The 16,002-nt window shown below is 36.7% G+C and overlaps 1 protein-coding gene across 3 annotated transcripts in view; it reads left to right on the top strand.

Moving 5' to 3' along the window:
* The window catches only part of LOC124167021 (heterogeneous nuclear ribonucleoprotein U-like protein 1), a 56,399-nt gene extending 41,885 nt beyond the window's left edge, over positions 1-14,514 (top strand). For all 3 annotated transcript variants that reach the window (XM_046544786.1, XM_046544785.1, XM_046544787.1), the window contains one exon: positions 10,980-14,514. Coding sequence is in view for 1 of the 3 variants with exons in the window: in XM_046544787.1 (XP_046400743.1) it covers positions 10,980-10,994 (15 nt within the window). In the remaining 2 variants the exon portion in view is untranslated. The remainder of the gene's footprint in view (positions 1-10,979) is intronic.
* The last annotated feature ends 1,488 nt before the right edge of the window (positions 14,515-16,002 follow it).

Genomic DNA, 16,002 nt, shown 5'->3' with positions numbered 1-16,002 from the left:
AGAACCTGGGGTCGGCTCAATTTATAGCAGAAGTGGGTTTATGTATCGCAGAAATAGACTAACTATATTACCAGCTTGCCAAAGTAGGCAATTGCTTGTGGGAATTACGTTGTTGCAAGTCCCAGAGGGTTGCCTGGAATTTTCCCTTCTTCTCGATTGTGATTCCACCCCTACCCTCCTATGGGCCTCCCTTAGTTTATGAGTTTTTTTCGCCAATATTTTATCTTCGTTGATTGTGATTGGGTTTGAAAAAGGATAATTTTTTTCTTTTTCAATGTATCTCCTACTTCTAAAGCCATTTGCAGCAAAGAATTTGACTACCTTATACCCATCACAGATATGATGATGCGACCAGGAAATCTTGCCACCCTGTTCACCATGTTTCAGCTACTCCTAGGCTGCAGACATTGACTTCCTGTGGTGTGATGTTGTTTACAAATGTTCTTTTGATCAAATCTTAACCTTATTGATCAGTTCTCTGTGAATGAGAGTGGGACGTGCAAAATGATAGAAAGAATATTTTCTGGCAACCCTGATGATTTCCGTGAGTGTGACAAAATTTTATAGGAAAGGGAGGATGTGGATTGAAATCAGGAGAACGAGATGGGCCCAGTGACACTTTCAGTCACCATGCTGCCCCCTATTTTCTGTCATGGGGCAACTCGGGACAGCTAAACTGTGCAATGGGCTGTTACAGCGATGGTTTTCTGGGAATTTTTCTGATTGACATCTTAATATATCCAACTCGACTCTTGGTGAGCCCATTGTAAGCCCAATATTTACCCTGTTAGCTTCATTCCTTTTTCGAAAGAGGAGACACAATATTTATTGTGCAACCAAAGATCCTTTCTTTATTCCAAGGTCGGTTACTACAGAGGAACCGTGAAAGAACATACGAATTATTTCCCCCAACATTTCTTTGTTTGGTGAGAAAGAATAGTCTTTCTCATCTGAACACCATCACATGTTGTCATTATGTAGATTTTACTGATTTCTTAGAATGACATGTGGATGGGTATTAGAATTGGTTGATGTCGACAACTTTCGGGTGGGGCTGTGTATTGCATGTTGTCATGCAAGCTTTCGCGGCCATTGCAGGTTGAATCATCAGGCAATGAATGAGGAATTGGAAAAAAAGTGCTCAATTATATGCTCGTCAACCCTCCTCACTCCACAGGGGTAGTGGAGGGTGAGAGTGTGATATTGACGTCAGAAGAACTCTTCAGACCAGTCCTTGAGCTGCGAGCAGACTGTCCCCCGTTATGGTGTGGCGAGCAGGTGAATCGTAGCTGAAACCATGATGGAAACATTGTCGTCATTGTTTCTTTCGGAAGATTCTCTTCCATGTCTGGCTGAGTTTGATGCAGTCAGATCGGTTGAAATTCTGGGGGCATTCGTCAATTTCAATTGCCTCCCGAATTAATAGTCTGTGATAAAATTTTTCTTTGGCTAACACCTGCATTTCATCGATTAAAATTTTGTGTTCATCTTCAGAATGTAGATGCTCAGCAATGGCTGACTTCTCCGTGTCATGATGTATTATCGCCCGTTTGTGTTCTTTTATACGGAACGCCCTGTCTGTCCAACGTAAGATTTCCCACATGAGCATGGGATTTTATATACGTCTGCCACGTTCAGGGGATGGAGTCGGTCCTTGGCGGAAGGAAACGGGTTGCTCATCTTCTTGAAAGCCTTTTGTCGCGTCAGGATCCCTGCTTTCTTCAGCACACGAGAAATTCTCTCCGAAGTTCCAGATGTCTGCAATATTTTTATGATGGAATTGGATTAGTCATAACGAAATGAGAAGAAATTGAACGTTTAATAAGTGAATTATTTATAATAATGAAGAAATAATTTTTTTCTAAATCTACCAACATTAATATTCAGCCAGTTGGTACTATCTTAAAACGAGAAAGCATTTATATATTGTAACCTTTCGTCACGGGTCAAGGAGAGAATGGGAGGGATTGGGGTGGACAAGAAAAGGGGAAGGGATTTTTTTTTCTTTGGGAGGGAAAGGGGACGGGGTGCGCGAGAAGGGAAAGGAACGTATGAGTGACCTCTTGGTGATCGGTGCACTTGAAAGAACGAGAGCCTTCTTCAAATCCTTCGTTTAACACAAATTTAATGAAAACAGCAAATAATCGTAAGTACATAATCATATATCAGCTTGCCGCTTCCTTGCGGGCATATGCGAGAATCGACTGAATATAACATCAAAAGAAAACTGAGCAAACAAGTGAAACAACTAATTCTCGCCCGATATATTTCATCAGTTCATCTTGCACCATCTGATCACAAAGTTAAATGACAATTTAATCACAAGAAAAATGTACCCTGTCCTTACAAACTAATACACACTCGCACACGGGGGGGGGAGGGAGGGGGGAATAGGGGGAATCGGAACACAGTGAAGATCGGGGGAGGGGGAGACGGCTCTTCTGCACTGAATGGGGGAAATAATTTTGGGGTTCGTAGACGACACTGGTCCGGAATCTTCTTAAATCTTGGGGGAGGGGAAATGTCTTATTTCGTGGTTTGGAGCAGGGGCAGTAGTACTTATCAGATCCGGGTCGCATCAACGCTGAGGGCTGAGTTTCTGCTTTCTTTGTGGCTCCTGGTGAGGGCTGTTGCCTTCTGCCATGTCCCCTTGATGGGGTAGCGCGGGACGGCTTTCCTTTGCAACGGAAAATTACCGGTCAGTCTCCTGTCGCGCTTCAATTTAGCCTGTCCACCCACGCCACATCCTGATAAACCTCCTCCGGCTGCGTATTTTGCCAGCAACACTTAAAAAAAAACCAGGCCGACTTCTTCCTTCGTTCGTCTGCACAACACGGGGACTCGGGAAAGCGGGTTTTGAAGGGGGGGGAATGAATCACGCTCGCACACAGGAACAATCCACACACACATACACAAAGAAAATAATCCTCTGCTTGACCATGAGGTAAAGCACTTCCTCTCTCAAAGCGCCCATTCAACCCGTAATGTCACCGGCCAAATGGCGATGGTTACAATATCAACATATCGTAGGGTATTAAACTAAATTTTAATAGTCGGAAAATAAAGTAAATAAACATTTTAATGGAGTGAAAGTCCCTTGTGATCCATATCAGCTGTGCTTAATATGATTCAATGAGCTGTCTGCTATCTACTCCATCAATGCTCCTCACTGTGCAGGTGTTTCCATCTTTGTGAATCCATTGATTCTTTGGCAGGGACTGATGGGAAAAGATTCTTGCTGGTGAGAAAAGGGTTATTACCCTTGTAACACTTGCGTATTTGCGTTGAGGTATCGAATGCAATATGGCATACATAGGTGCGTCTTCATTTATTTAGTGGAGACATTTGTTTACAGTACTTTCTTAAAATCACATGATAATTTTTTTCAATAAGTTACAAAGAGATCATATCTAAAATATCTTGCGTTACTCGTGTCAGTTGTCCGCCTGCTCTGCACCACACCAAGCCTGCAGCCCGTGTGGTGGGACCAAGTCCTGCTTGGCTAAGGCGAGCCATCTCTGTATCACATCGACTGGGTGCAATCGTTATGTTTCCCACGAAGCACATATTGCAAATATTGCCGTCTTATGCATAATTCTGTATTTTGGGTGCTTAACTGCCATACAAGATTATGGCAGAAGTTTTGATGACTGAATCTCTGTCAATGACTCAAAATCAATTACATTGAAGCAAAATGGAAAAAAACACTGATATTCACAGTAAAATGGAGGAGTGCTGAAAATTACAAAAATCGTGCAGGGATTCCTTGGTTGTTGACTTCAATGTATTAACAAAGAAGAAATTGCCCAGCTCAGAAGCACTGACAAATTTTATCACAAACTCCCATTCTATTGATGATGAAAACTTTTCAGTTTGCAGAGTGGAGCTAGTAGTCGTTCATGCTTCATTTATTCCTGAGTCAATTCTGATAGGTGCGCCACATAAGCAATTTTCCCCTGGCTTGGAGAGGTGGGATAAGACTGCAGAATAAGACAGTGCATACTTCTGTAAGAATGTTACGCATCCTAATGTTAGTCCTATTGAATCACCATCAACTAATATGTATATTTGAAATAATATTCCCATTTTTTGGATGACCTTGGAAGCCACAATGTGTACAACTTTTCAACAGCTGTCAACAAATTTAGCTGTCATTATGTCAGGGCATTGGTAAACAAAAAGTTGTAAAAATGCTAGGAAACCTTACTTTGAATTGATAATCAATAATTCAGAAATCTAAATTATCAGTCTTAATACTGTAATTGTTTCAAGTTAAGTTTTTGAATCATTTTTGCTGATTTTGTGGTCATCATGTAGCCACCATAGTAACTTGCATCTATCAAAATGTATTCACCATTGTTGGAAAACATTCCCCTGACAACATACTTAGAAGATTAATTGTAAGATTGGAGCATTGGTGTAAACTGTGGTATCCAGCTCAAAGCTGTAGCCCAAGGGATAGGAATTGATATACAGTCGAATCCGGATTTAACGTCTTCGCATTTAACGTTTTTCCGCATTTAGCGTTTATTTTTTGCGGTCCCGATTCATTCCCTATTAGGACAATGTAAAAATTATCCTTATTTAGTGTTTCCGCATTTTGCATTTTTCCGCATTTTTGGTCGTAAAAATTTGTCCCGCTCAAGAATTTTTTGCCCGATTTAACGTTTTTTCATGACGGTTCATCCAAATCTTCGAATTTATGCTCATCAACAAGAACAGTCTCATGACAGTTTACCAAGAGTCGATAGAATCTATCGGGGAAAGCTTCTTCAACTGCTTTCTTCCGCGAGCGCAGCGCTGCGACCTTCAACTCGCAAGTAGGGTGATTAGTCTTCTCGTAACGTTTCGCTCCCCTTCTGATCCAAACACCGGGCACTTTTTGTATCAGATCCGATCTAATGGAGCAAAGTCATCCCTTAATAACCTCGAACTACCTTATCCTTCACTTCTTGAACTTGACTTCGATGATACGTGACGACTGATGACACGAGTTATCCTCCGCTAGGGCCGCTACAATAATGGTTTTCTCGTTATGTTTTCAATTGATGGCTTATGCTCCTTTCAATTCTACTCCCATCGGGCAGTCGATTATTAGCCCAATATTTTTCCAGTCGGCTACTTTCTCTTTTCAAAAGAGGAGACCCAATATCAATTGCGCAGTTCACTAGAAGATTCTTTCTACAATCCATTCGAAGGTCAGTTTCCACGGAGGAACAGCGAAAGAACAGAGGAAGTGTTTCCCCTGTCATGACCGTGAGTGAGAGCATTCTTTCCCTACGGAACAACATTATTTTACATCGTAGTTTAGATATCCCGGAGCAAATTTATCGACATGCGGCTGGTTGATATCGCTGTCGATTCAAAAATATTTATCGGGTGCTAATTAATGTCAAAAGAGAATGACAATCGGAGTTTTGACGAACTATCACGGTCCATGATTTTAAATAAATCGCTCATGCTGGAAAAAAAATCACCGCATACTCACGGTAGAATAGACGAGCGCGGAAAAATACGAAAATCCGGCAGGTATCCCTTGGTGGTTGACTTCGACATCATAACCCTGACGAAATTGCCAAACTCCAGAGGCACTGACAATTTTTCGGATGAAATCCAGTTCTGTTGAAGATTAAACCTTTTCCCTTAACAGAGTTTAGCTAATCGTCATTCAAGGTCCAACCAAATTTTATTAAAAGCTGCCGAGAAACAAGGCGAGTCGGAGTCAAGGTGATCAGCGCGCCGCGTAAGCAACTTCTCGCGGCTCCATTCGACCTGCATAAGGCCGCGGATATATGACAACGAATCTGGTGTTATCATCGTGTTAAATCACCATCGAATTGTACGCATACTAGAAATAAGATTCTACTTTTTTGGATGACCTCGAAATCCAAAATGTGTGCATAGGAGGCTTTTTTAAGGCTCTTAAATCCCTTGTTTCGCCGAGGCAACAGAAAACGTTAAGTTGGCAAAATTCCAGAAAACCTCCGTTTTACTAGATATTCGGTAGTTTATAATTCGAGATTAGCGATCTTCTGCTGTCCCTTTATTTCACTCATCTTTAATGACGATTTTTTGAGAACCTACTTACACCTTTTCTTATTATATTAGAAATGCTATAGTCACCTACAGGTCACTTTTACAGAAAAAATTCTAAATTTCATCGAGATCACTGAATTATGCATAAAAATGGAATCACTAATGCGCACAGTAATAATCCGTGTGGGAATGCTTTTAAGTTGATGTTTATTAGAATTTTCTTAAAATATTTCATTAAAACAATTGTCATCCTCTCATTATACTTATTTTTACTACCCATTTTTTTTAACCGATTCCTGAAAAGTATTATCCAACCTTCATAGGGCAGAGAACATTTCATTAAAGAATTTTTTGCTGCATTCAGCACCTTTTAGGCACTTGAAATAATATTTTTTATTCATAAAAAGCCATTCCAATCATTACAGACCCTAAAACCTGAAAAAAATGGCAGGTCCTCATTTAGTGTTTGTCCGCATTTAGTGTTTTTTATTTTGTCCCCCCTGAAAAACCTTAAATCAGGATTCTACTGTATAATGTTTATCATTTCATCCTATGAAATTCCTTGCTGATCTTAGCTCAATGTGCTCTCTGTGAAGAACCTTATCTCGAAATGCTGAAAATGAGTTTCTTGAGGGAATAAAAAATTCATTTTTGCTGATGTCACCCCATTTCCCTCGAGTTTTTTTGCACAAATTGTATTTAATGATTAACCTGACCCAGTTTTAATTCATCTCGCCAGTTCACTAAATTTGCTGTTGACAAGAAACATTACCTGAGTTGAAGTCATCGAATTTTTTAACACTTGGTAGGCCCGTAAATTGCTGAGGAAAAGTTAATGCTGTGAAATTTCATACATGCCCTTGCGACCATGGAGATAAAATGTTCGGGGTCAAAATATGGCAAAACCTTACTTGTGCATCACTGTGATCTCGCATTCCTGTCACATCACATGCTGCGTCTATTTGAGCAACCTTTTGCGAAAGGAGAGCAGGTTCTTTGGAGTGGAGGGAGTGGTACAAAACTTTCACGGTTGGCTCAACGGAAAGGGGCTGAAAGCTTAATTCTATCATTGTTGGGAAACTTTTTAGAGAATATATTAATTGGAAATGTTTATGTATTAGTCTCCTTTTACTCTGGATTTGATATTATCATTATGCGCCAGGTACTCTCTTACCTAGAACTAATTATAGAATCTCAAGCTTGTGGTAGAGGAGGAACTCAGGTGGAGGAGTCCTCAAAAACTCTCTCTGCAAAGCTTAATTAGCTAGGAAAACATGCCAGGATGGGCTGTTGATGGCTCAATAAATTGCAGGCTTGTGAACTGATGAATTAGAAGATCTCATTGCTCGACCTAGTGCTGCCAAAATATGTATGACAGTGATAGTGAATGAATATCCTTCGGTAAGAGTTCTGTGAGGCTTCCATAAGTATTTATACAGACTGATGCCTCTCCAGTAGACCGTATTCTCAAATTATTCTTTTACTCAGCCAAGGGACAAGTCTGTGGCCTTAGGGACAACCTGCCCCTGTTTGGCTCATCCTAATCTTCTTCTTCTTTCTCTTTTCCTGATCTATTTATTTTATTCGTTGAAGAAAGAGAAATAGCTAACATGCGTAAAACTATTTTCTTCAGGTGACTGAGATAGATTAGTTCATTCTTATTATCCTTCTGTAAGTCACGCATTATTTTGATTATGGTCAAATATATGAAAGGAAGGAAAAAATTTGTGTTTGTGCTCACACAAATCCATTGCCCAGATGTGATTAAAGATACAGAGAAGATATTGATTTCAGCGTTATTATGACAATTTATTGCTCACGAAAGTGCTCCAGAAACACTTGCATTTTCTACATTTCTCAGAAACTCCCATTGATGAAAGAGGGCTAGAGGTGTTTACAATCATTTCAGGAACATTGCCTAATACCAACAGGTTTGTGTGCTAAAAAGTGCCTTGGATGACTCAGGTATACAAATTCCTGGCCATTTCCTGGAGAGGGGGGAGTTTTATGCAGGTCTAAAAATTTTTGTTCAAGAGGGTATCAAAAATGAACAGAAGAATTCTGGAAACCAAGACTACTCCCTCTACCCCCACAAAAATTAAAAATTGCAGAAATAGCAATTTTTTTCGGAACAGTCTGGCACTCGAAAAGGTCTAACTCTAAAAGTATTACCCTATTATCAAATGCAATAAATTATTTGAATGCAGGGTAGGTTTTAGTTTTGTGCTATGTGCCACTTATTTCTCAATACAAGGAGACTGTTCTGCAAAAAGTCAGCCAAAGTTGAAGTTTAAAGTAAAAGTTGTCTGGAGATTGCAACAGCTAAATGGAGACCTTTAAGTTACGCAACCCACAATTTTTTTTACCAAAAATTCTACCACCTCAATTTCCTGTGGAAAATATTTGGAACTGTAAAACTCTGATGCAGAATGGCACATCTGTGCAAAGGGCTCTTAGAGAGCTCCATCCTCAAAAGAGTGTGGGAAGTGCAAATATACATATGTATTTATATTCCATCACTGGCATCGGCAGAAGCAGTGGGCTGATTTAAAGTAGGCAGGTAGCATTAAGGTAGATAGGCAACTTGAACTGTGAGCTTGGTTGGAGTGTATTGAGTATTCTTAGGATGTTCAACAATTTTCACATTAGGTGTGCAGTATTACCCTATATTTTTATGTAAGTGATTGACATTCCACAAAGTTATGGCTGAAGTATTTTATAATCTTGGTTGGGGTTGATTTTATATTGAAGCGCCAGGTAGTTAAATGATTTTTAGTGATTCCTCGGAAACCAGGACTTTCCTGATCATGAGTTTTTATCCTTGGTGAATTTTAAGTTTTAGCTGTAAGAAAATTAAGGGGAGTCATTGTTTTTGTGAATGGATGTGGCTTTGTGTTAAAATACTTTGGGAACGGATGAAATTGCATGAATTTTTAGCTTTCTCTAAGTGCATGAATATACTACTTCCTTTTCTGGGCTATTTTTTTCTTATTTTTCTTTCTACGCTGTATTCTTGTCTATTTAAAGTGTTACTGCTCACAATCCTACTATTTATTGGCCAGAATTTCTCTTAAATTTAAATAATAAGAAGTACATATCAATTTTATACACAATGACTCATTCATGTTTGCCGGAGCAAACAGAAGCACTGGTGGAAGGTGAAGGGAGTAGAGGGTAGGGTAGGGGAGAGTAGAATAGAAGTCATAGAATTAAAGGCATAATTAGGGAGCCTGTTCTGTGGATTTGGTGGGGATGGATGATTCAATCGAACCTTAGGTAATATGTGGACTTCAGTGTATTGTAATGAAGTGTGTTTCTAAAAGAAATTAATTCCAAATGCTTCCTCTACTTTCCTTGCAAAAAGTTGAGATGCTAGAGTTTGAAGTGTTATATCTCAGTAACTACCCTATCAATTGTACTGAAATTGACTGGAAATGAATGTTTCCTCAATATCATCAGAAAGTCCTTTTTGCAATAGCAATAGGGTAAAAAAGTAAAAAGTTTTTGATGCTCAGAAAACAGTAGCTGAGTAACAGAAAAGTAACAGAAAACAGTGAGAACTCCCCTATGAATAGATAAGGGAATCCTTTCTATGTAGGTAGGACTCGTACAAATGTATACCCTTGAGAAGAACTTAATAATAATTACATTAGCACCAAAAATTATTGCTGAAGAATATTTTCATTATTTCAAGATTTAAAGAAAATTTATGAGCACAATCGGTGCCGCAGACAAGCATGAGTGTGTATCGATTTTTAAATACTCATATATGAAATGACACTCATGTTTGAATAATGATATTCTGATATGTATTCAATGAAAGTTTTACAGCAAGCTTTGACAATTGCGTTCCTCAACAAATTGGTACAATGGTAACCTGAGCAAGTTATTAAGCAGTTGTTTTATGCCTTCATTCCTCAAAGTAAACTGAACTTAAGTTCATCCCTAAAGAAATGTTATCTAAAAATGCAGTGAATGTGTACTAAGAAGAAACTACCATCTGGAAGAGATGAATGATATTAATCTGTCTCTCAGCAACTTGCTAAGGGTTGAAGTAGTAAATTTTGTTAGCTATTGAGATTATGAATTTTGCCTTAAAGTCAAGTGATACACGTCAGTTAGGGATAAACTGAAGTTTCCAGTGGTGAAAAAAATTTGAGCAGCCCATATTTTATTTGCTGATACTTTGTGTACTTCTACTAAAAAACACATAAATAGGCACTCGTGCCATGGCACATCAGAAGGTAATACCACACAGTAAGAGAAAATTGAATGTTCTGAATAACTATTAATACTAGCTAGCAGTGGTACTTCAGCAGTTTTATTTTAAATCCTGCAATATAGCTAAAGGCATTTCAAATTATAATAGCTCTTAATGTGTACACTTAACATGTATCGTATTTTTGAATGAAAACGTTGAGTGTGGTCACAGTTCTATGCGAGAGATGTCAGCTGCTAATTTACTGCCTACTAATAATTTCATTAATATGCCCTTCAAACTTTAAAATAACTTAAATGTGGACTTCTTTTATTCGTTCAAGAAAAAAAATATCTCAGGTGGGCAACAGCCATTGGATGTGAGGAAGTAATGGATTTTTTTATGAGGCAATTTTAAAACACTAATCTGCACTTGGAAAATCTATGGAGTAGTACTGTATTAAATTTTATTCCATTGTGTTTTGATTTATTACATGAAATCAAAAATATGCCATTATTTTAAGGCAATAAGGTTCAATTTGTTTGGTGGATATGGAGTTTGCATTCTTTTGAGGGTTATATTTAGTTTTATTGCCTTACTTATTCATGGCTGTTAATTGAAGTGTTTGATTCAGAAATGAAAAAATAAAATTGAGTTTATTGCATTTTAGTAACTGTCCTTAAATATGTAATGTTATCCCGGTGTAATTCCTAGTCAAACATTTTTTTTTCCTCTTTTATTTCAGTACCTGCAGCGTTGATTTGTTTGGATGCCCTGCCAGTATTTTCGTCGGCAGTAAGAAATTACGAGAAATCTCAAATGGTCTCAGTCTTATTTTATGATTAGGCTTTGAAATTTAAAATGATTTGTACATTGGCCTCAACATTTTTATTGTGATGTTTTACTTTTTCAAGTACTTTGGAAAAGAATTTTTAACTGGAATTGACAGATAACATTTTTATGAATGAAATGTTGTGAACTTCAGCTGCTTTCACTGCACTTCAAGTCTGTGGCAAGTTAGTATACAAACCACACTTGAAGAATTCAGTACCATGTTATAATTTGCATATAGTTTGTTCTCATACCTTCCGTGGATTCATGAAATCAATGTCAGCTGTGAAATGGGGATTTTAGTGCTTTTAATTTAATTGGATGTGTGATTTGGGGTAGGGTTTTGTAAAGTTTTTAATAATTTCAATTTGAGCTTGTTAATTTTTTATGTGCTGTAAATATCTCGCATTAATTAAAATGTGTGAATTTTAGATATTATTCCAATACACAATTTTAAGATTCTTTGCAGTTGAACTGATCAGTTGTTGCTGCAAGTAAGCATGTATGTATTTTCTATTGAAAATTTGTTGTATGTCATTAGTTGCAAATTTCCTCGTATAATGTACAACTTGTACATTATCTTCCTCAAAATGCTGTTACTTTTTTAATTTTGTAATATCTTCAATACCGAGTATTCTTAAGGCTTTCTAATAAATTTAATGTTTTAATTTTTACATATTTTAAAAATTAATCAATTATTTATGTATAATGAGTGTTTTATTGGGAAAAATTGGGCACGTATCTGTTTCGAAATTTTGAGAAGACGACTTGAATGTGAAAGTATTTTACGCAATATGAGCGCTAGAATCCCTTATTTTATTGGGACTTGATAAATAATTTGAATTACAGTGTTTTAGAGAGAAAATGTGCTTAGCTTTTTATTTTAGAATTTTCATGACAGTAATTATGCTGATAAAGTGCTCTGGTCTATTGCTTTGCAATTTTTCAGCTGTACTCCCATTAGCACCATTACTGAAGCATTTTATGTCATGCCATGCAGTACCTAAGTATTGGTTTCTTATATGCTACCCATACCTTGTGAATGTACATAATTTTTGCCATCATTGAAAACTAAAATTTTCATTATACTTTTGCTAAAATAATTTCTCCTCTCGGGAACATGATCTGGGTTAATTTATTATAAAAAGAAGTATCATTTAGAACTCCTTTGACAGTGAAGTGGAACATTGTCTTAAATGGTGAATGAAGAGAATACTTACATATTGCTATTTTATCCCATTTAAAACAAGTTATCGAGTACCACTTCCAATTACAATATGTACATGCTAAGAGTAATTATTTTTGAGAAAAGAAATTACTTCTTTAAATCCTACTGACTGACTGTCGTGCCGTTGTTTGTGGAGCTTTTTTGTGTGACAGTTGCAGAAAAGCCAATTACCAATCAGGTCATTATGATGTAAGTAGTTTAATTGAGTCAGATGTTACAAGCTAACATATGAGGAACCAAAAGCTTAAAGAATTGTTAATTTTCATCAAACTTAGGTGCATTTTTTTTCTAGGCTGTTCTAAACATGAGCTTAGTATTAATCATACAGTTTTCTTCAGATGGAATTAGTTTTATTTCGGTGTATTCTTTGGCTTTGTTAAAAGCTAATTCAACATCTACCAGTACCAGTCATTGGAATGAATTTATTCAATAAACTCACCTGAAGTTAATTTTGTGACATAGTCTGATCTCTCCATAAAAACCACTATTTTATTGGGAATTGGGACTAAGTAATGGACAAATTGTAGCCCGGGCTACAGTTTTTATTTTTTAAACCTGACGCAGACTTTTATGAAGGCCTGAAATGGGATAGTTTATTTATTCCATCTCCAGTGCAAATTGAGTTAGCTGAAAATGGATTCAATGTCTGTTAACTATGGATGGCCTAAAAGTTGATTCCATTATTTTTTAATTATGTTAATCTGACCTTTAGCTGATATGTGAACATTTTTGCAGGACATTGAAATTGCATAAGGATGATCCATACATGATTGTAATTTTATCCTCATGAATTGATAATAAGAATGAATATGAAAATTTATGTAGAAGGACATTGACAAAAATACATATGAATTGGAAAGAAATAATCTGAAGTGCTATAGGAACCATTTAAGATGACCAAAACGAAATGAAATACTTTATTTTAAAGCTAAGTATTACTAGTCCTTAGTTTTTTCTATCCTTGGTCGTTTGCTTCTTGTAGTGCTTCCTACCCCTTGATGATTTGTTTGTGCTTATTGTCTGTCACATTCATTATTTCATGAAAGGGTTTAAGTGCTCAGAATTATTTATCAACGTTGTTAGTGAAGCAGTTATGATCCTGTTACTCTTCTAGTGTTGAAGTCATACTTTAATAGTGGTATAATTGGGGAAAAGAAAACTTTATCATAATTGTTTTAAGTTATTAAAACCAGGAGCATAATTATTGAGCTAATGAAGTGATGGCCAGCAGCTGTTCATCTTACCTTAGTACAGTCCGTAAAATATATTATCTGCTCTCTTGTTAATAGGTTTTACTTGGATTTTACGTTTTAGGGTAGTGTCATCCAACAGGTAACATTTAAAGTGTAAATGTGGTTGTATGGGTATATTTGTGATAGCATAATTCTTATATCACCTGCACATTTTTAACTATTTTAATCGATTGCAGGAAATGGTCAAATTTCTTGTAAGTACAAAAGAATGGAAACTGAATATGTTGATGTTATTTGAGGGGAAGGCATAGGAGAATCATGTGAGGATAAGGTTTATCTTGAAACTGAAAGCTTAGTATAGTGTTGTTATTTTTATGATATTTTGTATTTTTTGTGAGGAAAAACCTGTTACCAACAGTTTGATAAGGAACAGGGCAGTTGTGTTTCAAGCTGCATTTAAAAAACCTGCCATCTCTGTAACTTCTTAGCATTCACAATGATATAAGAACTTTCTTGTTGACCTAAAATTGTCCGATTAAATCAAATTAATTTGAAATTTGCCATGGAAAAGTTATTAGTGGATATTCATTAAAATTGTGTACTTGGGGCATCTGCCTTCTCTCACTGGTGCCTTAACTAGCGACTGCATTGTATGGGTGTCTCTTGATTCATTCTATTTTGTTTGGTGGAAATAACAATACAATTCATTGTCCTGTAGATGTTCATTTTTAGCCTGGAGTTGAGTAAGTGTATTAGTAAGATGACTGTGTTAAGCAAACAAAATTTTTGGACACAAGATATTGGAAACCCAGGTTTTGGTAGTCATGTGTAATGGAGTATCAGTTTGTTGCAGTAATGATGATTGAATGGAAAGTAAGCTTTGGGTTTGATAACAGTGTCTTTGGTGTGCCCCAGTATGCAACAAACGTGAAGTCAACAATTTTGAAGGAGGCTGTAGGAGTCTCTCTCCCATGTGTTTTATTTAATTTTAATCAAATTATAAAAAATAAAAGAGGGGTTTGTCAAAATTATTGTGTAATTATTGCTGAGGATGCATTGTGTGATACTCGTCTTTCATTTAATGACTACATAAATGAATATACTCACGTATATTGATATAATTTTGTGAAATGGTGTGTGGGCATAAATTGGCGGATATAATGACAACTATCTGCAGAATGGTAGAAATGAAAAGCTGTGTGTATGATTTGTCCTGGAATTTTCTCTAAAATCCTTAGTTTTATAATTGGGAAATATATAAATTGGGAATACAACGTGAACTTATGTGGGATGGGATTCAGCTGAAGTTATTCTCCATGTAAACTTACCTAGCTTGTATAATAACTTCATATACACACTTCAAATTTTCTGGTGGGAAAAGGATCCCTTCATCAGCTATTCATTTACATTCTAATTAAAGTGAAGGATTAGTATGGCAACCAAACATACACTTCAGCAACTAGGGAAACTTGTTTGTGTAACATGTGCTTTATCAATATATGGTAAAGGTTTTAAAAAAAGAATCTCGTCAGCATTTAGGTAGCAATATTTCCTCATAGAGTTGAATAAAAGTTTATAATTCTTCCACAATGGGGTAGTTTCCTTCATCAAAGAAAACGAAAGGCATTGATTGCAATTCGTTATCCACCATTAGTGTATTCATAATATGTATACAAATTATTTTGTTTTACAAAATAATTTGTATACATATACAAATTATCCCCCCAGACCCTTAAAAAATATGCAAGATTTTTAATATGGTTCCATTATCATTGCGCTTGTTTTGTATTACAAGGTATCTTTGTGCCATCCCCCCCCCAAGAAAGAAATCCTGGATCCACCCCTGGTTGGCAAGAGGGGTCTGTGGATCTTTTCAATGACTTAGTTTACCTTGGAACCCGAAGGTTGTACTTAGTAGGTTGGTACTTGGAACCCGAACTTAGTAGGTTGCTAGTTGTACAGATAGGGCATAACAAACCTCAGTGACATTTAATCCACTCATGAATCATGGATGTCAATGTGGGTATGCTGACTACCATTGACTGGTGCATCCTTCAAAATTTTTGGTAATGAAAGTGGAGTCGTTGTTTTTGCCGTGCCTAAAAACTGAAGAAATGATATTTTCACTGTAAAATTAAGACTTTTTTTCCATCTTGAAATTTGGAGAGACTTACACATTCCAAGACCCCTAATGCTGCAGTGAAAGGAGTAATCTCAATGTATGGATACCCATGTCAGATAGATCAAAGGGTAAGAGCCAGATGAAAGGTAGGCCAAGTGATGGTGTCTCATAAAAAACACTGGTAATGGGAAAACCCATATGAAACTCTAAAGAACTAAATAAAATAAGCCTTGTCTTCAATTGGAGAATTTGGAATGGGACAGTAGTGGATACAGAAAAAACTCAATGGGGGAGCTCAAAAGATACCTTGAGTTGCCTTTACTTTTATTGTAATAAACAATAATCTTGTCACATGCAAAGTTTAAGAAGGTTTTAATTAAAGTGAGTATGTAAA

Source organism: Ischnura elegans, chromosome 10, assembly GCF_921293095.1.
Source record: "Ischnura elegans chromosome 10, ioIscEleg1.1, whole genome shotgun sequence".
NCBI classification, from domain to species: Eukaryota; Metazoa; Arthropoda; class Insecta; order Odonata; family Coenagrionidae; genus Ischnura; species Ischnura elegans.
The sequence above is the reverse complement of the archived record's forward strand: the minus strand, read 5'-3'. Positions and strand labels throughout refer to the sequence as shown.